This window comes from Zonotrichia leucophrys, chromosome 19 (genome assembly GCF_028769735.1).
Source record: "Zonotrichia leucophrys gambelii isolate GWCS_2022_RI chromosome 19, RI_Zleu_2.0, whole genome shotgun sequence".
NCBI lineage: Eukaryota > Metazoa > Chordata > Aves > Passeriformes > Passerellidae > Zonotrichia > Zonotrichia leucophrys.
This window is the reverse complement of record NC_088188.1, coordinates 668,633-693,700: the sequence shown is the minus strand read 5'-3', so window position 1 is coordinate 693,700 and position 25,068 is coordinate 668,633. Positions and strand designations below refer to the sequence as shown.

Here is a 25,068-nt window from a genome sequence, read left to right as displayed (position 1 = left end):
ATCCTGGGAACAGGTGGGTGCTTGGGGTGTGCCACCATGGGCAGCTCTGCTTACCAGAGCCTGTGGAGATTCATGTATTCAGACCTGGACTAAAACAAGTATTCCAGTACTCCATTTCATGGAGTTTTAAACACTCCAATCAATAAAAAGGACAACTTTTCCCATAAGCTTGATGGAATTGATTCCATTCTGAAACTTCATCTACCAGCAATTGGATTGAGATCTGTCCTTGTCAGCAGGACCAATACTTAGCATAAATACTGCAGTATATCAAAGAATTCTTTTATTTTATTATCATTGGGTTTTTAAGCTGATAGGTGAGCTGGTTTTGCTTTGGATCAGTACATGGCATTGTTCTTCCTGCTCCAAGTGTGCTGGCTGAGCTCTGGCAGTTGTAGCCACGGTCCCAGCAGTGCTGGGGACAGAAGTGCCACCCATCAGTCCCCTCTCTCATCACTGCTATTATACATTTTGCAGTGGGCTTTTTGCCAGTCCCTGCTGAGCAGCTCAAGTGGGGATGCCTGTGAGAGCCTCTAATCTGGACTTGCAGCAGCCCTTCATCCATGGGTAATTCTTCATCCTGGAATTCAGCCCTTCCCCCTGGTTAGACCATATATTATAATCCCTCCATGCTGCAGAGCAATCTGAATACTTTGGCAACTTGTCACCGTCATCTGGTATTGCTGTGACATTCGGGGGCTCCGGTAGCCCGATCTTTTCTTTTTAATAGTTATTCAGCAGTAAGAGTTTTGTTGTTGAAGAGCAGCTGGTCATGGCCATCATTAGAAACAACCCTCTTAGCTGTGATTTTGTTTAAAATAACAAAGACCACCCCATAAGATCTGCTTTGCATGTAACTGTGGGGTCTGACAATTACATTTTTAGCCTCTAATTAGTGAGAGGCTTGAGATGGCTGTTTCTGTTTCACTTGGGATCACAATAAGGCTAATAGGTTTCCTGGTTTTTCCCTTCTAACATCCCCTGTTTAATATTGGACTTGTTCTTCCCCTTTAAGTGTACCAGGACCAACTCTACCATTTTAGCTGAAATTAAAGCAAAAATCTCTGCCTGGGGCAGATGCTGAGTGCAGAGAGCTCTGCTCCAACTGCAAACAATGGCTGGAGTTTTATGAGCAATTAAAATCGAGTCTCCTAGCAGGGAGTGAGGAGCTGCCAGGGGCCACCCAGCTCGCCTGGGGCACCCATGGCACTCCTGCAACCAGGAAGCCTTAGCCAGCTCTTGCTCCCTTTCCCAGCTTCCCAGAGCTCCGTGTGTGTGGGCACCCTCCCTCCTCCCCACAGGACCCTGTTGGTGCTGTGCTGGCAGGGAGCTGTTCCTCAATATTCTGTGTTCCCCACACTTGTTCATCCCACTGAGCTAGAGGCAGGACTTTCAGCTTTTTCCAGAGGTTCCTGTAAATTCTCAGCACTGTGCTTTCGTTGCAGCTCCGTGAGACCTGAGGGATGGGAAGTGATTCTCCTGGGTTTTGACAGCCCAGTTGTTTGTGGGGATTGCTGAGATTCCCAGTTCCTGTCACATCCTGGCTTGGATTGCAGCGGAGAGGGGAGCTGCAGTTTGGAAAAGGAGCAGTCCTTTCCTGGTGTTTGTGTGGCGGCCTGGCCAGGGATGAGGGCTGAGCATCCTGGAGGATGCAGGCACAGCTTGGTGGTCCTGGCCAGGTTCTTCCAGCAGCATCTTCCACCATCTGCAGGGAATGGGGACAGAGGTTTCCACACTGCTCCAGTCCCTCCCTCTCTGTCTCTCACCAGGAGGGCCAAAGGTCCCTGGAGGCAGCAGAGTGGTTGCATAAGGAAGTGTGGTGTGAGTCACGCGAGCAGCAGAGCAAATGAAGAGTTTTACGAGTGTTCTCAACCCTGACACGGCTTTGTTATCTGAGGGTTTGTCTCCCAGACTGAGAGTTCCAGAGGAGGTTACAAGCTATAAAAATGCTCAAGAGAAATTAATTCTTTTCTCTAGTTCCCGCAGCCCAGCTGTGTCAGGTGGCATCACCTTACCTGCCCCACCAGCAGCACCAGTGCCTCCCTCCGGTGAGCTATGGGGAGGGCAGGCAGCTGCTGGCCCCATGCTCTGCCTGTGGCTGCACAGCAGCAGAAAAGCCTGAGCCTCTGGGCTTTGGGGTGGCTCAACATGAAAAAACTCAACATGACCTATTGGTGTGCCAGTGACAGGACAAGGAGGAATGGGTTCAGACTGAGAGGAAATTTAGGTTCGATGTATTGGGAAGGAATTCTTCTCTGTGAGTGTGGGCAGGCCTGGCACAGGGTGCCCAGAGAGGCTGTGGCTGCCCCTGGATCCCTGGCAGTGTCCCAAGGCCAGGCTGGATGGGGCTGGGAGCAGCCTGGTCTTGCCCATGGAGCTGGAACAAGATGACCTTTAAGGTCCCTTTTAACCAAAAGCATTTTGTGATTGATTCCATCTGTGTGTGAAAGGCCATTGTTCTCTTTTATCTTCTTTTCAGTGCCATCCTTTTTGTCTTGGCTTTCTCTGTCCCTATTCCCTTCTTCATTTAATTCTGTAGCATCAGCCTCCACCTTGGCATAGCAGGTGGCCATCCCCAGCCCGTCCCATCACCAAGATTTTAAGGAGAGCTTCTATCCTGGATTTTAGGGTAATCCAGCCTCTCACATGGGAGGCAGCTCCTTGAGCAGGTGCCAAACCTGACTTCCACAGGAGAGGTTGGTGGGTGCAGCCCAGAGAGGTGTTGGACACCATTGCTGGGTGCAGAGCTGCCACCTCTCTCCCAAGGGCTAGAGGGCACAGGGCAGAGCCAGCAGCCAGTGGGACACGGCAGCCTGTGAAAGGAGGATGGCCATGGCCAGCCCTGAAGCAGAGGGATGCATTTGAGATCCAGCCCAGGAGCACCTGGATCTGCAGAAGTGCTGGAGCAAGACTGCCTGGTGGCCTGGGCCGGGTGTCATTTGGGTAAGGCTGGAGGCTCCCCAGAGGTACCAGCAGCACTTGGATTTCTGTGCTGTCTCCTGGCTTTTTCTCACCCCATTAATCCTCAGGAACCCCTTCAGCTTTGCCCCTGCCCCCAAGGAGGAGGAAGGCCCTGGGGACACAGGAGCAGCAGCATTCCAGCAGGCTGAGCTCATGGGGCCAGGAGTCCTGCTGCCATGGATTGCCTTCCTCTTGGGCAGCTTGGCCAGAGAGCTGGGGGATGGCAGTGAGGAGGAGCCTCCTCAGTCGTGACCAGCCACAGTTTCAGTTTCTGGTCATTACTCACTTGTACAAGGAAGGAACAGAGAAACTGCCCTGGCCATTAGCAATGATTGCATGCATTGGTTCAAAGCACACTGCAGGAACAGTACTCCTGTTGTTCAGTGTTGGCAATAATTCAAGTATCTTCAGATTTAGTGAAAAAAGCATATTTAACATTTTTCTTCCCTTTCTTACCTACAAACTGATTGTGCTTCTCACATCACTTGCAAGTCACCGGCTGGCAGTGATTCTCCTGTAGCTCCTGCTGGAGGCTCTTTCCTCTGTGAAGTCTGATATGTGAGATTATTTGCTAAGTAGTGGGAAAAAGGCCTGTATAGTTCAAAAGAGCCAGACTGATCTGGGTTTGAAGGGTGATAGTGCACTGCTTGGTTTTTTCTGTTTTCATAGGAAATTCGATTCCCAATGTGTGGGAATCACAGTTTCATTGTTTCCTGGAACTTGGTGATCTGCTTTTAAGTGTAAGGTAATGTGACAGAATGGTTTGGGTTGGAAGAGACCTTGCTTACCATCTTGTTCTACTCCCTGCCATGGCAGGGACACCTCCCACTGTCCCAGGTGCTCCCAGCCCTGTCCAGCCTGGCCTTGGGCACTGCCAGGGATCCAGGGGCAGCCACAGCTGTGCCAGGGCCTGCCCACCCTCACAGGGAACAATTCCTAATTCCCAACATCCCATCCTGGCAGTGGGAAACCATTCCCTGTGTCCTGTCCCTGCATGCCTTGTTCAGCTCTCCTGGAGCCCCCTCAGGCTCTGCAAGGGGCTCTGAGCTCTCCCTGGATCCTTTCCTTCTTCAGGTGAACCCCCCAGCTCTCCCTGCCTGGCTCCAGCCCTCAGAGCAGCTCCATGGCCCCAGAAAGATAAGAATCAAATGTAGAGATCTATTGCGCAAGACTGAAGTCCCTTCTGACCTGCCATGCCTTTCTGCTGTCCTTTCCTGCCAAGTGCATGGCGGGATGTGAGAGATGATCTGAAAGGCCAAGGATAATGATTCCAGTCTGGGCATGGCAGGGTGGGAGCAGCTGCCTCACTGTGGGAATCACATCTCAGCAATGACTCCTCCATGCTGGCATTCAGCTTGGCCTTCTGATGTGTGGGTGTCAAACCTGACTGAATTATGGGCTGGGAAGGAAATCCCTGAGCAAAGGAAAGCCTTGGGCAGGTATTCAGAGCTCTTCTGTAGCCAACACAATTCCTGAGTTGTGGAAGGAGGGGGATTCCCAGCTGGGATGTGTTGTGTGAGATGTTTAGATAATCTCCAATTGCACATTTGTTGGCATTTGTATTTCACCTGAGGAGGAGAAAGGTTAAAATGAATGGTGGCAAAATTTACGGAAGACTTTGAGCATTCCAGGGGTTCTGACGTGCTACAGGGAACTGGCAGAAATCAGGTTGGGTTGGTGAGCTCTGAGCCACCCTCAACCTACACTGAAATACTGAAGATCCCTGTTTAAAATGTTGTATTTAAAAACATTGGGACACACACATGCAGATTTCTGTGCTGTTTCACAGAATCCCAGAATGGTTTGGGTGGGAAGGGACCTTAAAGCCCATCCCAGCCCCTGCCATGGCAGGGACACCTCCCACTATCCCAGGCTGCTCCAAGCCCCACCCAGCCTGGCCTTGGGCACTGCCAGGGATGGGCAGTGGGAGGCTGCTCAGGCACAGGAGTGCCCAGGGCTCAGCCCATCCCTGGTCCCAGCGTTTTTTGTAGATAATTCCATCCCCTCTGGGGGGCTGGAAGAGCAAAACAGAGGCAAAATGTGGGCAGATGTGAGAGGTATTGGTGATCAACTGATCTTGGAGACACCTGAAAGCTTTGAGGAAGGGTCTCTTCCTCCATGGAGTTCCCAGGATCACTTGTGGGAGCATCTGGTCCTGTTGGAAAAGATCTTGGAGCAGGACCTTGTTCAAGTCTTGCTGCTTGGCTTTCCTCTTCCTACAGATGGCCCCCTGTGACCTCCCTCAAGCAGGGCAAAGCTGGCAGGAGGACTTGCTCGTTTTTCCTTGGAGTGTTTGCATCCTGCCCCACCTCCCAGGCAGGACCCAATGGGTTTTAGAGGTGTTTTCCTCCCAGGACCACAGTGATCTTCTCCAAACACTGAAGTTCCCTGTGAAGGATCTTCCCCAGGTCCTTGAACTGCAATGACCAAGCCTGTCTTCCTTCAGCTCCCTCCTGTGTTCCCCCAAAGTGGGGGTTTTGTGCTTGTGGGGCACAGGCTCTTGCAGGCTTATGTGACAAGTCCTGGGTGCTGTGTGAGTGAGTGACCAAAAGGATTTGGTGGCTCCCCCTGATGCTGAACCTGGTTTCCAGCAGCTCCTGGAAAGGGCACAAAGCAGAGGTTGGCAGGGATAGGGAGAGACTGGGCACTGGCCTCGGAGGTCTTGATTTTTTTCCCCCTCTGTGTTCACACTGAAGTACCATTCCTGTAAATTAAATTTCTAAACTAAATTCATGTAAACTAAACTTCTGGTCTGGGTTGTCTCCTCTTTGGTGCAGGTGAGACTGTTGCTGTGGAAGAACAAGAAGAGACTGAGCTGTGATTGAACCAGGAGGGTTTGGACGGTGTCTGAGGATGGTGAGTCCATGTCCTATTTCATCTCTACAGGATGGACATTGAGGAGTGGGAAGGGCCTGGACCCCAGGAGGGGCTGAGGGAGCTGGGCAGGGGCTCAGCCTGGAGCAAAGGAGGCTCAGGGGGCCCTTGTGGCTCTGCACAGCTCCTGACAGGAGGGGACAGCCGGGGGGGTCGGGCTGTGCTCCAGGGAACAGGGACAGGAGCAGAGGGAACGGCCTCAGGCTGGGCCAGGGCAGCTCAGGGGGGATTTGGGGAAATTCCTTCCTGGGAGGGTTGTCCAGCCCTGGCACAGCTGCCCAGGACAGTGGCAGTGTCTCTGTGCCTGGAGGGGTTTAACAGCCCTGTGCATGTGGCACTTGAGGACATGGGGCACTGGTGGCCTTGGCAGTGCTTTGGGGGTGGTTGGACTCACTGATCTTAGAGAGCTTTTCCAACCCTAATGATTTCATGGATCTGGTCTGCCTCTGTCCTCTCTGGGTGGCCTTGTTCTTTGTGTGTCCAAATCTTGTACTGCTGCTAAATGTAGGAGAAGAAATACAAGAATGGGCAAGAAGAGTGCAACAGTATTGTGTATTATATACAATAATATAATAGAGGGGATTTATCACTGTCACCAAGATGCTGTTAACAGGAAACATTTATTCCTAAATCTCTTATTGGAATATATTGGGAAAAAAAAGTAAGACTGAAACTCCCTTCTGTCTCCCTGTACTACTGACATAGTCATTCAGTTTCTGTGGCTTACTGATTTATTTTTTCTTTAAAACTTACTGCTGGGGTTTCTCATTGTGTTCCTCTGTCGCCTCTCAGTGAAGGATTTCACACCATGTTAATAACAGCTCTGGTGCCACCAAAGAAGCAGAAATTTCACAAGAATTAGTCACAGAAAAATGTGGTAGCAGAGAATCTGAACCACAGCCAAAGCAGCCAGATTGCTGATAAACTTGGATAAAGGGCCTCTAATACCACCAGCAAGAAATAACCCAAAATACAAGGGATCTGCTGGGAGGAAAAAGCTGGAGACTGGGAATGCTGAAAGATGTGCTGAGGGTGTCCTGAGGGGGGTGGTTTGAAGAGGGGTGATGTGCATGTGGGCTGTGGGTGGGCAGAGCCTGAACTTGCTGCAGTGACACAGACCAGCACCAGCTTCGTGTTGATGTGGGGTGCTGAGGAGAACTGCAGAGACAGACAAAGGGCTGGAAATTCACACTGAGGACATGAAAATTTAGCTTAAACACATTAGAAAAAAAAAAAAATCTAAAAATCTGGCAGAGTGCTTGAGGAAATGGTGACGTCTCCTGAGGGATTGTCCCCGATGTATTTTGTTAACAACTGGAATAGGAAAGGAAACGTGCTCTCTGCATGAGTTAAGCTCTCAGCTCCAGTAGCTACACACTCAGCATTTTTGCTGCAGCCCCTGTGCTCATGCTCCCTGGTGCTGCCTCAAGATCTGCTGTGCTTCTGCTGGGAGAGCTGATCCCCACACTGCAGGGTGAGGAACTTAGTCTGGGCTGGGGAGGTGAAAGTCCTCGCCTGTCAGATCCTGAGAAAGGCCTCAGCTTCAGCTTGGAGCTGCCCTGGTGTCACCTTGGAGGCCTGAAACCCAGTGTGAGGTGAGAGGGATGCAGGTGTAACCAGATATGAATGAACAAAAGGGAATAAACACATGGAAAACGCTTCAAAAATCTCCCCAGGAAACACGGAGAGGCCAGAGCGAGCGCCCTGAGGGCAAGGCTGGTCAGACAGCCGAGTGACAGGGCCCAGTGACTGCTGCAGGGGTTTGTGACTCAGCTGTGTGCCCTCACCTGGCAGGACCTGCAGCTCAGCGACTTGGTAATCCAGAAACTATTTATTGATGTTTTAGGAGCCCTTGGTAGGTTTTCCTTCCATGAAATCATCAGGCTTTTAAAAACCAGGTGAACATTTTTAGCTGTGTCAGAGTTGTGCTGCCGAGCACCTCTTGCTTTGTTTTGGAACCAGCCCCGTGTTGTTTTGGCTGGTTTTGTATTGGGAATAACAATAAAGTGTGGTGCTGCCTGTGAGCATCTCCTCCCCTTTTGCAGATCTCCACACATTCCAGACATCTGAAGAGCCTTTTAAATTCATTGTAGCAAAGCCATCTTTAGTTCTCATCACCCCTCCATGGACCTGTGATTTTTTGGGTTTTTTTTGGGATTTGGAGTTTTTTAGGGACAGGGGTTGGGTTTGGTTTGCTTGGTTGGATTTTTGTTGTGTTTCTTGTTGTTTTTTTGGGGGGTTTTTTGTTTGTTTTTTTGAGTGCAGAGACAGGAATTTTGGATTTACTAAAACATGAAAGTTTTGCTTTTCCCTGAACTCCTTTCTTGTGTCTGGACACACCTTACCCTGACCTGGCCCTGCCCACCCTTAGGTGTAATCATTGTTTGATTTCCTCTGCATGAGAGGGTTTCCTTATGTCATGGTTTGACCCTGGCACAATGCCAGTGCCCCCATGAGAATACCCTCTCCCTGGTGTCTGCTGTGAGATGTGACCAGGAATAAGCAAAGCAGGCTCCTACTTAGAAATAAAGAAAACTTTATTAACTAAACTACAAGAAAAGAAAAAAAAAACCACAAGGAAAATGAAAACCTTATTAAAATCTGAACACCTATTGGTGGCCACAGCATATCCAAAAAAAAACCCTACTTCCTGTCAATGTCTCAAACCACGACACCTTATCAGTATGCTAAGATAACTTTACCGTTTCAAAGGATCTTCTGAAAAGATTGGTTTTGTTTTTTTAAATATTTCATTAAAATGCTCCTGTGATTTTTTGAAAATTATTTTGTCATTTTGGAGAAAATAAACCAACCACCAAAAGCCCCTCCCATTTCACCCACTGTTTTGGGAAGAGACTGTGTGCATTTTGTCTCCCATGGCAAGGGAGAGAAAGCGACTTGTAATTGCAAGCTGTAGAAATAAGCACTTACCTTCAGCCCCTTAGCTGAGCTTCTGCCAGCAGCTGAAGGCAGAGAGCTGATGGAAACTCCTGAGAGCCTCCTTGGGGTCCTTGTGTGCCCTCTCCAGAGGACTGTGGCTCCTCAGTCAGTCTCAGGGAGGGCTGGAGGTGGGCTCTGGGTTAGGGGTGCCTCGGGGCTGCCTGGATCCACACTGAGTGCTGCCTTAATTCCCTGTGCTCAGGGCAGGCTGAGGCCGCAGCACCAGGGTCCTGTGGTTAGCAAGGGCAGGCCCAGAAGCTTTGCCCTTACTCAGCAGCACCCCAGATGTGCTGCCTCACCACCTGCTCTTCCCTTTCTGCTGCTCCACATTTGTGGTCTAGTGTTAACAGCTTGGGTTGCATAACTCTTCCCACCTTTCCCCAAAACCAGCTGCTGATGGGGATGACCTTGAAGACAGCACTAGTGTTGGTTTAATCCTGATCTCTGGCTAATGGAGCCCCAACAAGCACTTAGTACCTTAATACATTACTGAAAAGGAATCTGGCAGGTGGGTTGGTGCAGGTGCTGTGCTGGCACTCAGTGCCCAGCTCCCAGAGCAGCATTCCCCCTCCTGGCTGCTGGGATGCTCCCACAGCAGCATTCCCCCTCCTGGCTGCTGGGATGCTCCCAGAGCAGCATTCCCCCTCCTGGCTGCTGGGATGCTCCCACAGCAGCATTCCCCCTCCTGGCTGCTGGGATGCTCCCACAGCAGCATTCCCCCTCCTGGCTGCTGGGATGCTCCCAGAGCAGCATTCCCTCTCCTGGCTGCTGGGGCACTGGCACTGTGTGTGTCTGGTTCTTACCCTGTGGAGGGTCCATGACTCACCCGAGGTGGGCATTGGCAGCCACCCCTCATTCCCTCGTGCTGCTGCATGGAGCTGACAGCCCATGACTTGTGCCCTTTTGTCCCTCTCCTCAAAGGTTTCTTGCTGCATATTCAATTCCATGCTCACCTCTGGGCACCTTTCTGAACAAATACCAAATGCAGTATTACAGGTCTATAAATTATTCTATCATCCTATCCAGACTAAAAGATGACACCCACCATCCTAGTCCTGATTTATGGGGTATAAAACAGTAACTTCTCTTTGCACAGGTTTAAGGTTTGTTTCCACCTCAGGCTCAGCAGCCTTTCAGTTCACCCACAAACCTCCCTAGCCTTTGAGGAAATTAACTATTTATGTAAGAGGACCTGAAACAAAGATGCCTTTGTGCGACAGAAGCAGGGGAGGCAGAACAAGAAGTGCCTTTGGCCACAGCTCATCAGTCTCAGCATCAGCTTATGGAGAAAGAGAAATATGTGTCTGAGGGCAGCTCATCTCACCCAATGTAGGCATCTGCCAGGCAGAAAGAGAATAAATTTTAACTTTTAGAATAAGATAAGTGATGCAAGTCTCTCCATTCCCCGTCTCGCCTGGAAAAAAAGATCTAGATAACCAGTTCTTAGTTTGATCTTCACTGAAAATAAATATTCAGACCTGGAAGGATCTAAAGTGGAGTATCCTGATGGCCCCTGTGCTGCTGGTGCCCCTGGCTGTCAGACAGAGCTTCCCTGGCTCCCGCTGCCTTCTCATGTCCTGGAATTCCCTTTCCAGGGCAGTCTCCTCCTCCTGCCAATTTTTCTGTCGGTTTTCTCCAGCTGGAGGCAGATCAGGGCAGTCTGTGCAGTGGATGTGCTACCAGGGACAGGGCTGTGCATGCACATTCCTGCCAGCCCTTGCCTTCCCTCCCCTCCATCTGCAGGATGATGGCCTGTGCTGGGGTGAGGAGCAGCCCACCCTCAATCTATAGAAGGGATGGGTGTGGTGCCTTCTAAGGAGAGAGCAATTTTATTTGTGGTGCCAAAAAGAAATAGAGGATAAAGCTACGCTAGGGCTGGGAAGGGTGTACATGTCTGTGGAAGGCTGAGTCAGGTGTGCTGGCAACTCCCTGCAGTGAATGGGACCAGTTTTTCTCTTAAAGTCATGGAATGGTTTGGGTTAGAAGGGACCTGGCCCAGTGGGAATTAGCTGCTCCCTGGCCCCCACTTTCCCAAACTTGCAGAAAGCTGGAGCAGCCACTGGCAAAATGATTCATTTCAGGATGCTGACTGGCTCCAGACCACAAGAGAGATTTCAGCATCCTGATGCCTGTCCCATGCTCCAATGCAGATTCCTTGGGCAGGTGGGATCAGGTGTTCCCTGTGAACCCTGTGCATGTAGGTGTGTCTCCATGAGGAATATCATCTCCTTTGGAGGCTGCAGGATGGCCCCTTGAGTGCCAGTCCTATCTTTGCCAAGCACTGTATCATCTCCAAGCCTCTAAATCCCTTTTGGGACCTTCAGGAGAAGGCTGCAAGCTGTTTACCTGCAGCGTGGACCCAGAGATGTCTGGAGGGGTGGGAGGAGCAGCACAGGAACAGTGGGCATTGCTATGGGAGGGAAAAGGGGCAAATCACTTCCAGCTGCCCTTAAGAACATGCTGCCCACATAATATTCAGCTCCTCTTCCTCAGAACTGAGAAACACTTGTAAGGGTGGTTGGGAGATGATGAAGGAGATTTCTCTCTGCTTACATGAACACACACACACTGAGAACACTGAGAGGAGCCCAGTTCTGTGAAATAACCTTCTCTTCCTCCGTGGCAGTGGAGAAGAGAGCCCAGCTGGGGAGGCATCCGGGGTGGCATTTAGGAATTCCCTCTGGCTAAGCCAGCTAAGGAGTCTGGAGCACTGTGCAGTCCTGTGCTGGGCTGCCCAGCACCACTCCTGCCTTTGCCTGGGTCACTGGAGGGAAAGGAGGGCAGGTATTTTGGGAACTCTTGAAGGAAGTGAAAGCAGAGTCTGAATCAAGTTCCTCTTGAAAGTCTGTGAAGCCACTAAACTTCAGAACAAAGTTTCTGCTCTGCAGCAGGCTCAATGCTTGGGCAGAAGTTTCTAAGTCATGTGTGAATCTTCTTCGGATACTAAAAGTGCAGAAATATTTCAGTGAAAGCAGAAGTTCTATTTGTGGATGTTCAGGTCAGCTTTGGTTGGAAATTCAGAGTACTGATCTGACGAGCAGCCCTTTAACTCTGCACAGCTGCAGCTTAGAGGGGTTACAATGCAAACAATTCCTGTACCCTGAACTGAGCCTTGGCCCTAAAAATCTTACTGTTGGTTGGAGCAAACCTCTTACCTACCTTGTCAGTGATTTTGTGTGTTACAGACTGGTCTTGTGCTGTGTGTGCTCACACTCTGCCCAAGAGACTCCTGGACTTCAGCTGTTCCCCGAATGTGCTGTGTTGCTTTTCCCCTGATACATGTCAAAACCCCAATAAATATTGGCTTTGCAATGTTTCTAGCCACACTTTCTCTCTAGTATAAAATGTTCCTTCAGCTTTAGCTACTCTGTCTTCTCTCAGCATTCCCTCCAGTGACCAGGCAAAGGTCACCTGCAGGGAGCAGGGCATCTCACTTGCCACTCACTTTTGGCCAAGACAAATCTGTAACCTCATCCATAACCTTCTGTCCTTATGTGTAATCCTCTGTTTGTGTCCATAACCCTCTGTCCTTGTGCTCTGGTTTGTGGGTGCTGGCTGGTTCAGGTGCCCTAAGGATGAGCAATGCCTACCACCCACCCTCTGTGCTCCATGTAAATGGTGGAGTGGGGCAAGGCGAGGGTGAGATGGGATTTCATAGCTTATCTGCAGCTGTGGCTGTGTGTTCCTCTAAGTCTTTAATCCTAAGTAGTGAAACTAGTGTAACCATGTGAGTCTGTGGGATTGTTTTGTCAGCAAGGGAGCTCCTGGAACTGAATTTTGCTCTGCAAGGGACAGTGGGCAGCATGTCTGGGTGTCACAAAGCTGTCCCTTTAGCCAAGGCAGCTCTGAATAATCTAATCTTGAACAATTTTGTAGAGAACTGCTGAAGTCTTTTATCTGAGTTGAGAAAAGCTCTCTGAGATCCCATTGGTATTGCTGGGGAGAGCTGTCTGTGGTGTCTTTGGGGCAAACACATCTAAGAGGAGCTCAATGGCTACAGGCTGTGCTCTGTTTGGATTTGTGTTTTGGGAGCAAAAAGTTGATGTGATTTGAGCCAGATACTGGGGCCTTTGAGGACTGATGAAGGGTCAGGTTTTAATTTTGCTTTTTAACAGAGATTCTCCCTCTGGCTCAGTGGTGGGAGCAGAGCAGCAGCTGATGGTAGAAATGAATATGGGCTTGCCCAAGAAGCTGCTTCTGTGGTTCTTGAGATAGACTGTAACCTGGGAGCTATTTGCTCCTGGGCTTGATGAACAGGAGGTAGTAAAAGTGAGCTCATAGGGGGCTGGTGTGGGGAGGTGGGTGCTCAACCACAGCATTTCCTACGCCCGTGGCCTTACCCTGTGTCTGTGAGCATTTCTAACGGGAGCTGGGGAAACTTCACATGGGAGCTAAGTGTCCAAGTGGTCAGCAAGGGGAGCCTTGTCCAGTCCAGGGCACAGGCTCCAGCACACAGGTGCTGGTGGGAGCCAGGCACATCTGACTAGTCCCTGTGCACATGAAGCTCCTGGAACAGAGGACTTATAGTCTGGGGAGCGTTGAGTGGTGAGATGCAGCAGGCAGCCCCTTTATCCTCATCTCCTGGTCCAGGCACGGAAGAGATGTTCCACTGGCTGAGCTTCTGGGAGCAGGGCCAGGGCTGAGGGCTCGGCATTGGAGTGCAGGGCTGCGGGCAGAGGGGTCAGTGCTGGTGCCGAGGCCTTGGGGCCAAGGGCTTGATGCTGGGGTGGAGGGGTCGGCACAGGGTTAAGGGCTCAGGACAGAGGGCTTGATGCCAGAGTAGAGGGCTCGGAGCAGAGGGCACAGAGCTGGGGCAGAGGGCACGGGGCTGGGGCAGAGGGCTCGGGGCAGAGGGCACAGGGCTGGGGCAGAGGGCTCGGAGCAGAGGGCACAGAGCTGGGGCCGAGGGCTCGGAGCAGAGGGCACAGGGCTGGGGCAGAGGGCTCGGGGCAGAGGGCACAGGGCTCGGAGCAGAGGGCACAGGGCTGGGGCCGAGGGCACAGAGCTGGGGCCGAGGGCTCGGGGCAGAGGGCACGGGGCTGGGGCAGAGGGCTCGGAGCAGAGGGCACAGGGAGCAGAGGGCTCGGAGCAGAGGCCTCAGTGCTGCTGTGGAGGCGTTAGTGTGGGGTCAGCGGGCTCGGGGCAGAAGGCTCTGTGCCGGGGTGCCAGGGTGGAGGGCCTGGGGCAGAGGGCGCGGTGCCGGGGCACGAAGCAGCCCTCCCGCTATTGTTCCCGGCGCTCCCGGTGCCGCCATCCGTGCGGCACGAGGCAGGCGCCGGCGGGAGCAGCGCCATGGGCCGGGAATTCCCGCCATGGAACGGGCAGCGCCCGCGATCCCGCCGCCCGCTCCATTTTCTGTCTCGCCCGTCACGGAGACGCTCAGATGGCAGAGCCGCGCTCGGCGGCCCTGGGAGGGAGGTGGAGTCTGCCCGTCCTCCGCCCGCCCTCCCTCCATTGTCGGCGGCGGCACCGGCACCTGCTCGGGCCGCCGGCGGCCGGGATGCTCCTGCCCTTCCCGGCGGAGCGGGGACGCTGCCGCAGTGCCGGGGCCGCAGCTCGCAGCCGGAGGGAGGAGATGCTGCTTGTGCCTGCCTGGCCCTGCTGCCGTCTCGGAAAATGAACATGAGTCTGCCAGGCCGCGTCTCCTGCTCCATGCTTAACTGCTTTGTAAGTGCTGCTTTTTATTCCCCTTCTCTCTTCCATGGAAGCGGAGCCATAAGCCAGCTGCGCTCTCCAGCTCACATGCCGGTGGAGGCATCCTCTGTATCTGCCCGGGGAGAAGGGGGATCCCCCTCTCCTGGCTCCCACATGCCGCCGGAGGACACCGTGGGCCGTCCCCGCTGCCCTGGCCGGGCCCAAGGGCACAGCAGTGCCCGGCGCCGCGGGCTGAGCCCCGGCAGGCCCTGGCCGCTCTGCTGGGCCCCGCAGGCTCCGCGCCCTGTCTGGAGCTGGGGAATTGCCGTGCGAGAGCGGCCGAGCCCCGGGAGCCCCGCGCCCCCTCCCTGGCCGCGGCTGTGCAGGACCCCTCCGGTGCGGTGCTGGGCTGAGCTGAGGGCTCCTGCACTCGGTGCGGTGCTGAGCTGAGGGGTCCTGCACTCGGCACCCTTAATACCTTCAGCGAGGGGGGGTTCCCTGCTCTGACCCTTCCTGCAGACCCACCCTCCACCCCCCAGGGCACTCCTGGCCAGATGGGCGCCGAGGGCTTGTGAAGAGAGCAGGGTGCTGCCCCCCGCCCTGCCGGTACCGGGGATGGGGCTGTGGCGGATGGGGATGCTCGGCCTCCGCCTGCCCTGTGCTGCAGGCGAGGAGGGACTCAAGGACACCCAGGCGGGGGGAGAGCTCGGGCCGCCCTGTTCCAGTTCCTGCTGCTCCCTGGGATTTCTCAGCGAGCTGCGAAGTGAGGATGCGAGAGGATCTCTGCTTCCCGGCTGCTGCACCGGCACACGGGCACACACCTTCCCTTTGTGCTCCCCTGAGCTGGTGCCTCAGCCTTGGAGGGAGCCACTGGCAGGAGGGGCCCGGGCCGCCCGCGGTCTCCAGTGAGCTTTGGCTGCTGCTGGAGCTGGTGCTGTGCCCTGTGTCCCTCAGAGCATGGTGACAGGGTCAGTGCCTTTCCCTCATGCTGAGTTTTGTGAAGGCTCTAACAGCATGTTACATGTGTGCAGGTTCCTTGGATGTGAGGTGGGAGGGGTCTGGCTGCCCCTGTCTGAGGTCCAGGGAGCACCTCAGGCCAGGTTCTTCCTGCAGGCGCTGAGGTTTCAGGCCCTGTCAGAAGCACAAGAGAATTCAGCATAATTTGAAATATTCCTGAGCCAGAAGGATTGGGATCTCCTTTTTTCAGGTTGAAATTGGGATTCTGGCTTGGGTGACATACCCAGAAAGATTTTTTATTATTCATTTTAAAATATTACTCAGTGCTCACAGAACACAGTGTTTCCTAGTAAATGCTAGAGCCTAGAGCTAGAGAGCAAGCAGCCTTCTGAAGAAAACCTTCCCACACCAAATACATGTGGAATTAGCAGCATCCTGGACTCCCAGCAATGAGCATCTGCAGCTGAATGTCTGGCGCTCCTTTGGCAGCAGTTCAGTGATGTGACAGGGCCTGGGTGAGGGCTGGTGAAAATTGTTACCAATAGTTCACACCAGAGCTCAGGGAGCATTGGGACAATGCTCTGAGACATGTGGTGGGATTTGGGATGTCCCGTGCAGGGCCAGGTGTGGGAATTGATGATCCTTATCCTTTCCAGCTCAGGATATTCTGATTATATCAGTGCATTGAGATTCTCGTGTTCCAAACTGAGACATACACTCCACATGTCAAGGATGGGATGTGCAGGTTCTGTGTGACCATCCTGAGGCCTCTGTGGGTTTTTTTTGGGTGTCCATCTGAACAGGCTGGACATACCCAGCTGCCCTGGCCTTGGTGCTGGCACCAATCAGTAGTGCCTGTTGTGAATTACGTGTACTGGGGTGCACCTGTTATAGGATTTTAGGTTTGTCACAGTTGTATCTTCTCCTGCAGAAGATTCAGGCTCTTCCCAGACTTCTTTGGTGTGAGAGTGAAAAGAAAACTCCTAAAGCAAAGCAATCCTTAAGAGAAGGAAGAGCAGGCTGGCACTGGCCTGTGGATGGACACCCTCTGTGTCATGGTGTGTCTCCTCTGGTGCCACGTAACGGGAACAGCTGATGTGACAAGTTACTGTCACATCAGTCCCCGTGGCCAAGGTGTGTCTGCTTGGCTTTCCAAACACCACTCAGCTGGAAGAGGTGGCACTTGGAGGCTTCAGCATTTCACTGTGCTGTGGGCATTCTGAACAGCCAGAGGAACTGCTGGGGTCTGGAGGCAGAACAGGCATTTCCATGCACAGGTACCCCCAAGCTCCTGGGCTGCCAAGAGTATCCAGCAGCTTCAATTTTTGGCTTTCACAGCGTGTTCTGGCCAAGGCTGTCTCACTGTGTGTTCTGTTTGCAATGCAGGGTGAGGAAGGCCCTCCCAGTTTGGAGTACATCCAGGCCAAGGACTTGTTCCCCCCGAAGGAGCTCATAAAGGAGGAGGAGTCACTGCAGGTAAGGGAGTAAAAACACCCAAACAGCTGTGGGATGTGGCAGGCTGGGCTCTGCAGAGCAGCTGTCCAGCCCAGCACGTCCTGGAGGCCCCGGGCTGGGGCACACTCGGGGCTGCAGCTCCCTGTGCGTGGGGGCCAGGCCGGCTGTTCCCTGGCCCTGGCTGCCCAGCCCTGGCAGGATGCAGCTGGAGCTGCTGCAGTGCACAGCCAGCCCTGGCATTCCCTGGGGGAGGTGCTGCTGCCTGCCTTGCCCTGCAGCCTGCATCCAGGGAGATTCTGGAGCAGGGAGCCGTGCTCTGTGCAGCTGCACTGCCTGCTCTCCCCTCGAGCACCTTGCCCCTGGCGTTTTCCTGCTGCATGGTGGCTGGAAGAAGGAAGCTCCTTATGGTGCCAGCCTCCTGCTGCAGAGAGCCCCGGGAAGAGCCCTGGGTGCTGTTGCTGCTGTGCAGCAAGGGCAGCATTCCCGCCTGGGAATTGGTGCTTCCTTTAACATCCTCCGATGCTTACAGTCCTGGGGCTGGAGCCAGGCTCACCTTGTTCTTGCTGCTGCAGTGCTTTGAGTTTGTTCTGAGACTGTCACTGCCTTGGCAAACAATGCTGGGGAAAGGGACTGAGAGCTGTTGGCTTGCAGGAACAGCTGCAGGCTGGGGGGTTGTGCAGGGTCAGGCCTGCAGGGCTGTGCCTTTGGGGGTGAAGCTGCTGAGGCGACTCTGAGCTGAGACTTCTGGAGAAGAGCACACTCTGCCTTAGTTTGCTGTTTGGAGAAGTAAAGTTCTACCCTCCCAAGAGTAATTTGCCTTCAGTAAATTGTTAATTTATTGTAAAGCAGAGTGTTCTAGACCAGCTTGGATGGGACTTGGCACCTGGCCCAGTGGAAGGTGTCTCTGCCCATGGCAGGGCGTGGAACTGGATGAGCTTGGGTTGGGATGTCACTCCCAGCCCAAACCACTCCAGGATCCTGTGGCTCTAGAGGGATGCCATCAGTTGATAACAAGCTGTATTGGGGCACCTTCTGGTTTATTCCAGGATTTCCCTCCCTTACCAGCCCCTTCCTGTTCTGTCTCCTTCTGTTGCTGTGTGAAAGAGCCACGTAAGCAGGAGAGACACATGCCAGATAAAAACAGCTCTGGCAAGCCTGCAGAAATCAACTGCAGAAATAAAGAGAGGATATTCTCTTAGGCAAATAATTAATATTTTTGAGGAGTGTTCGGACAGATGCCAGGCTAGGGTGGTTATTTTTGTACAAAGAAAGGAGAAGTTGTTAGTACACTTGTCACTTGAAGTTTCAAATTCAGGTTTTTATACCCAAGCCATAGAAACAACTTCAAAATAAAGAGAAGGTGGTCTGGCTTGTACTGATTACAGTGTAATGAATTGTGTCATCAGCTGCCCTGTCTGGCAGGTTTCAGCTCTGGCTGAAATGATAAATTGTCGTGACATTTTTTGCATAATTGGGTACCAACATCACCTGGTGTAGGTGGCATTCAGGGAGCAGGAGGAACCTGATTAGCTAAGGACAAAGAGGCCTGGTGAATTTTAGGCTGTTCTGCCTTCTTTTTGTTTTTTTTAATATAAAAAAAGTCAAACTTGACTGTCTGCCAGAATCCTGTGTTTTAAAAACAACTATGACGTGTCCAGACTGATGGGGTAAAACAGATACTTGATTATGGAGGTAACTTTAATGAAGCTTTCTTGCAGTTTAATCAGGACAAGCCTCGTCAGTCATATAAATAACTATACACAGAATCCCTGAGAGCCTTGTTAGCAGAAACTGGGTACAGCTTTGGTTCATTTGTTTACCTGGATGGTACTACTGAGTCTCACAGGGCAGCTGAGGGCACCCCATGTTTAAATGGCACAGCAGGATCACATAAGTGACACTGCCCTGGGACAGAATCCCAGAATCACTGAGGCTGGAAAAGACCCCCAAGACCATCATGTCCAACCTGTGGCTGATCCCCACATTGTCACCCAGCCCAGAGCACTGAGTGCCACATCCAGTTGTTCCTTGGACACCTGCAGGGATGGTGACACCACCACCTCCCTGGGCAGCCCCTTGCAGTGCTTCCCATGCAGCTGGGCTCTTTCAGGAGCTGGGCAGAGCACTGTCCTCTTCTCTCTGAGCTGTGCTGCAGTCATGTCCCTCTCCACACCTCTTGTGCCAGGGCTGGCTTCCCCTCTCTGAAGAGCAGCTGTCCCTCGCTGCCAGGTGTGCCTGGCACACAGGTGATCCTTCAGGAGCTGTTGCTGGCTCCGTGTGCGGGGCTGGGCAGCGGTGCCCGCGCTGTCTGTCCTGCTCTCAGGGCATGGGGGACACCTGGGAGATGCACTGTGGAGGCAGTGGGAAGAGTGGCTCTGGGAATTCAGTGCTCAAGGTGCCTGTGTGACCTGACTGGTGCTGTCTCCCTTGCAGGTGCCATTCACTGTGTTGCAGGGTGAGGGGGTGGAGTACCTGGGCCATGCCAACGACGCTGTGATCGCCATCTCCAACTACCGCCTGCACATCAAATTCAAGGACTCTGTGATCAATGTGAGTCTGGCCCTGCCTGCACCATCACCTCTGCCAGGGTTTCAGAGCAGGGAGGGGTGGGAATACCCCGTTCCTGGGGGCTGTGGCACAGGAAGGTGTTCCAACCTCCTCTTGGAGGATGCCAGGCCTGGGCGTGCTGTTGCTGTTTGGTTACTGTATTTAAGTGTGAGGATGGGGTTTTCCTTTGGATAGTAATTAGGTCTTTCCTTCGGTGTTCTCTTTAAATTCAAGCAATAACTTTGGTGGTTTTAAGGCTGTTGAGGTCTCTTGGAAGCCAGTTTTAATGAGACATCTCACCAATGCAGAGTCAGACAGTGGGAGCTTGATGCTTTCTCTCACTGCCTTGATTTGCTGTCCCTTACTGCAGCTGTTATTTGGCTCAGTTACCTGTGCTTGACTGGATGTGGTTGAGTCAGGAACTGGCCCCAAGTGGGAGATCACCAAGGGAGAGAACAGAAATCAGAATAATAATCATAGAAGAGCTCTGTGCTGACTCATGGAGCTCCATAACCCTGGGAGTGGGATTGTAGTTCACAGAAGCAGCTCGTGACTGGTGGAACTGTCTGCAGCGTGAGGAGCCTGCAGGCACGGCTGCCAGGGCTGCTCTGGCCTGTGGTGTCATGCCCTACATCTGTCCCTCCCTTGCAGGTGCCTTTGAGGATGATGGAAAGTGTGGAGTGTCGGGATATGTTCCAGCTTCACATCATCTGCAAAGACTCCAAAGTGATCAGGTATCTGGTTTATTGCTGTGGTGCAGCTGCTGGTGCTGCAGGCTGGGACCAGCTCTGGTGGCTCCCCCTGTGATGCTTTGGAACTGAGCTGCCCTTGGTCAGGGTTCTGAGGCTTGGGGCCGTGTTCCTTTTCCTGCCTCAGTCCTGGCTGGGTGAATGTCCCCCACTAAGGGTGATTTGCCTTTGGGTTTGCAGGTGCCATTTCTCCACCTTCAAGCAGTGCCAGGAGTGGCTGAAGAGGCTGACTCGAGCCATTGCCCGCCCTGCCAAGCCTGAGGACCTCTTTGCATTCGCCTACCACGCCTGGTGCTTGGGGGTGTGTGTGGATGAGGAGGATCAACATGCACATCTCTGCCGTCCTGGTGAGCTCCTGCCTGGCCCTTCCTGCACTGCAGTTGAGCTCTTGTTCATAAACCCTGTCCAGTTTCAAATTTGCCTCCCTGGGTCATCCTGTGCCTGGCCTAGAGATCCAGCTTGATATCCTGCTGGATAAGAAGCACAGTGAAAGGAATTAGTAACAAACACAGCAAAAAACTTTCTGAACCAGCAACACAGAAGCAGCTTTTCCCTTTCTCCTTGAGAGAAAACATCCCATACTTAAGTTCTCTAATCACAGTGATAGAGACCTCAGGCAGTCCTGTCCTGGAGTGGCAAACAGCATCAGTTTTGAGGCAGCCTAATTATTATGAGCCCATCTGTATCTCTTCATCAACACCCAAAAATGCTGTGACATTGCCAGGATCAGGTCGGTGGAGAGCTCTGGCTCATCCTCACACAGGATGAGTCCATGAAGAGAAAATCAAAGCAAATCAAAGCTTTGAGTCCATGAAGAGAAAACCAGAGCTGTGCTGGTGCCCTCGTGTGGACTGGGAGCCTCCCTTCCCTGGAACACAAAGTTTGCTTGCAGTTGCTTTGTCTTATCAATGATGAGGGTGTTTAAAAACAGAATTAAAATGAGTGAGAAACCTGGCTTTAGACTGAAAAATGAGCTGATCCTAGAGGAGAGCAACAGTAGCCTGAATCAAATGTCCAAAGACAGGTGAGGTGGAGGGTGGGGTTCAGTAATACAGCTATTCCAAGGGAAGCTGATAGAGGAAAGGTAAGCTCTGTCTCCTTACCATACCCCAAACCCTAGCAGAGATATTTGCTGTGTTTCCTTTAGGGAAAGTGTTTAGTGTAAATAAACTCACCGATTCAAGTTGTTGCTGCAGGATATGGTTGAGGTAAAGAGCTTTGCAGTATTTATTTATTAACAAGATTTGACACTGGAGCAACAAAGGCATCCAGAATTAGTGAGGCAAGGCTAAAACACAACAGAGGAAACCTTGAGTCAGTGTCTGAGAGCAGTCTGGAGGAAGGAACTGCCTCAGGTGGGTGCTCAGTGCTCCTTGCCATAGGGTTCCCGACACCCACTTTGGAAGCTGTCTCTGCCACATGGGCAGAAGCAGGTTAAATTAACCCCTCATACACCCCCTTGACATGGAGAGGCTGTTTATGTGCCCTGAGATGAGATCTGACTTGACAAAACAAGCAGAGGTACCCCTGTGAGGGTCAAGTCTTCCTGCCTTCTGAAGCACAATTATTTCTGCCATACAGTTGCCCATGAGTTTCTCCTTGCCCAAAAGATGCTCCCAGGGCTGGAGCTCCTCTGCTCTGGAGCCAGCCTGAGAGAGCTGGGGGTGCTCACCTGGAGAGGAGAAGGCTCCAGGGAGAGCTCAGAGCCCCTGCCAGGGCCTGAAGGGGATTATGAAAAGAGGGAGAGATTTTCTCTTAAGGGTGGGTTGTGGCAGGACATGGGGGAACAGTGTTAAAGTGACAGAGGGCAGGGTTGGATGGGATGTTAAAAGGAATTCTTGAATCAGGGAATGGAGAGGCCCTGGCACAGGGTGCCCAGAGCAGCTGGGGCTGCCCCTGGATCCCTGGCAGTGCCCAAGGCCAGGCTGGACAGAGCTGGGAGCAGCCTGGGACAGTGGGAGGTGTCCCTGCCATGGCAGGGGGTGGAACAGGATGAGCTTCAGGTCCCTGCTGAGCCAAACCTTTCTGTGGTTTTGTGCCTCTCTCCAGCCTGTGCCAGTTGCTGTGGAGTTCCACAAACAGATTCAGATTCCTGTGTGCTGTCAGTAACCTCCTGTGCTCTGTTCCTCAGGGGACCACGTGAGGTTCCGCTTTGAGATGGAGCTGGCGAGGATGGGCTTCGACCTGCAGAACGCCTGGCGTGTCTCTGACATCAACAACAACTACAAGTGAGTGTTTGTGTTTCATCACAGCCCCTCCCCGCTCTCCTCTTGCCTTCCTTTTCCCTTGGCAATCCCCATGCGGAGCAGTGGGTGAGGCAAACTCCAGCTAATCCTCCTTCCTGGCCTTGAGAGCCCCCAGGCTGATCACAGTATGAGCCAGATCCCTTTTCTTTCTGCCTTTCACATCGTGGAACTGGACAGGGAATACAGTCCAAACATCAGAGCTAGCAGGAACTGTAAATGCTGACTCAGGTAGTTTATCAGCTCTTGTTCCTCATGGAAAATATTTGGGAGTCTGGAGGTCCATCCATTGTGGGTTTGTCTTTGTGGTCAGTCCTCCTCTCTAAAATGCTCAGTTTGACATAACAGCCACAGTTTTCATGCACTCAGGCAGCTGTTCAGCTCTGTGAGGAGCTGGGGTTAGCCAGTGGAGAGCTGTTGCAGGCCCAGGAGTCTGGGAATGAGCGAGGCTCGTTCAGTCGGAGCAGCAGAAGCTGAAGGGTGATCTGCTCCAGCTGCTGGCAAGGCATTCCCAAAGGGCATGGAGTAAAACTTCTGGCAGTGGCACATGGCAGAACAAGAGGTGGCAGTCCCAAAGTGCAGCTTGGGAGCATCACAATGTGGAAGGGCAAAGAGCATTCCCTGGGAACATGGTGGTGTGCTGGGCACGTCCCACAGGGGCTTCTCCATCACTGTGTCACATTTCGGTTGAGCCAGTGTTGAAAGTGTTCCCTGTGGGCATTGGGGTGGAAATCTCTGCAAGGTTTTCCTACTCTCACAGTGGAAGGGACCTTTTGCCACTAATCAGTGTTTCCAGCCTGCCTTCTATTCCGGCAGGAGCTCAGGACTCTTGGAAAAGGGCAGCTGCACTGTTTGCAGCAGGTGGCATAAGCCAATGGGATTTCAAACTTTGATGGACGTACTCATTTGTGCATTTCCTATAATCCTGTTCTTGAAACCACTGGTATCCCTGAGCCTTTCCTCTCTGTCCCAGCCAGTCCAGACATCCCCATCACCTATGGATTGGACAGTTGTAGGTCACTGGTTTCCTGTGGACACCATGAGAAATCTCACTCACACTGGACTGTGGAAATCCCAGTTTTGGAGCTTGCTGCCTCTTCTCTTTTCCTGAAGAATCCAGGCCACAAGCACTAAATTTGGGGGGTGATTTCCATTTTACCTCTGCCCCACTGACCACATCATTGCTTTGGGACTGTTCACATGACTTTGCTGGCGTTTACACAGTTTCTCCAAGGTTGTCAAATAAAAGTTGTTGTCCTGAACTCCTCTGTTTTGGAGGGCACGGCCTTTGGGTTCCTGCCCTAGACAAAGTCTCTGTGTGTAGGGTCTTCTTCCCTGCTGGGTCTTGGGGTGTGGTTCCCTCTGACTATTTCAGGAGGTTCAGCTTCCATTGACCATCTGTGCTTTGCTTCGTGGCCAATAATTCACAGCCATTAACCACCTTCTCTGAAGACAGGTGTTTGATTTCCAATCAAACCAGGGAAGAAAGGACTTAAAACAAACCTCAGCAAGCTGGGTGTGGGCCTGGCTTTGCTTCCCTCCACCTGCCAAGTTCCTCCCTGGAGATCCTTGCAGGTCCCAGCTTCCTGCAGACATCCCAGGATCTCAGGGGTGGTGCAATTGCCTTGTGCGACTCAAACCAGTTCTCTCTTGCTGCTGGGGGAGTGTAGCTTTAAATCCTGCCCTGCCTTTTGATCATAACCACCTGCCTCTATTCACAGGGATCAGGTTACTTTTTAACTGTTTATAGTCCTTTTATCTTTTATTTCCCTGCATTGGCAAAACAGTGTTGTTAAAGACAGGATACTCCAAGGTAATGGCTTTGTTCCTTGTCTTTCAAGTCTGTTCTGAGATGTCCTTATCTGGGAACTATTATCTCCTTCCTGGCGACAGCCCTCGTAAAGTGAGAGCAATACAAGCTTATAATAACCACTCCTTCAATCTTGATAAAAGTCTACAGTGATAATAAAATTATTACATGGTCTCTCCCTGGCTCTCACATCTTCAGGGGTGTTATACCCAGGGAAATGGGATCACTCCAGCATTGCCCATCTGGTCCACACAGGCTCTCTGAGGTAGTTGTTTCATATCAGCCTTAGCACTGGTGTTTGGTACACATGTAGTTCCTTCAGAAAAAGGAAAACACCAAAAACACTTTGCCTCCAGTGTTGACGCTCATTTTTAGGTTTCATCTTTTTACAGTTGTGATTTTATTTAACTTTTGAGTTTATGAGGAGAAAGTTTGCCTGGAGTTCTGTTACTGCTCTAGCCAGATGGTGTTTCCTACTGGTCTCTGAGACTGCTCTTAATTCAAATTTTGTCTTTTTTTACACTTCTCTATAAATTTTAACAGTATCCATACCATTGGAAGGGGATAGTTACTGTCCCTGCTTGGATTTGCCACAGGAACATGTGGACAGTAAGTCTGTGAGGACTGTTAGTGGCACATGTGTTTGCCTTCTGTGAAACAAGAGCTTGGACAAGGCTCTCAGGGACAGGATGGGCTTGTTGGGGTGTCCTGTGCAGGGCCAGGGGCTGGACTCGATCCTCATGGATCCCTTCCAAACCAGAGTATTCATGGTTCCTCTCCCTCATTGTTATCTCTGTGCTAAGAAGGTTCTCCATCAATCCCCATTCACAGGTGCTGATTCCTGTGTTGTTCCAGCTGCCCTCTCCTGCCATCAGACCTCACAGTTCAAGGCTGTTTC

General features: G+C 52.2%; 1 protein-coding gene across 4 annotated transcripts in view; it reads left to right on the top strand.

Annotated features, from left to right (window-relative positions):
• Positions 1–25,068, top strand: part of MTMR4 (myotubularin related protein 4) — a 57,361-nt gene that overhangs the window by 14,781 nt on the left and 17,512 nt on the right. For 3 of the 4 annotated variants that reach the window (XM_064729128.1, XM_064729129.1, XM_064729130.1), the window contains exons 2-7: positions 5,739–5,817; positions 16,753–16,842; positions 19,255–19,371; positions 20,020–20,102; positions 20,298–20,464; positions 22,249–22,345. In XM_064729128.1, the coding sequence (XP_064585198.1) occupies positions 5,815–5,817; positions 16,753–16,842; positions 19,255–19,371; positions 20,020–20,102; positions 20,298–20,464; positions 22,249–22,345 (557 nt within the window). In that variant the 5' untranslated portion in view covers positions 5,739–5,814. Of the gene's footprint in view, positions 1–5,738; positions 5,818–14,264; positions 14,443–16,752; positions 16,843–19,254; positions 19,372–20,019; positions 20,103–20,297; positions 20,465–22,248; positions 22,346–25,068 lie in introns of those variants that run through there. The other variant, XM_064729127.1, reaches the window with a different exon arrangement.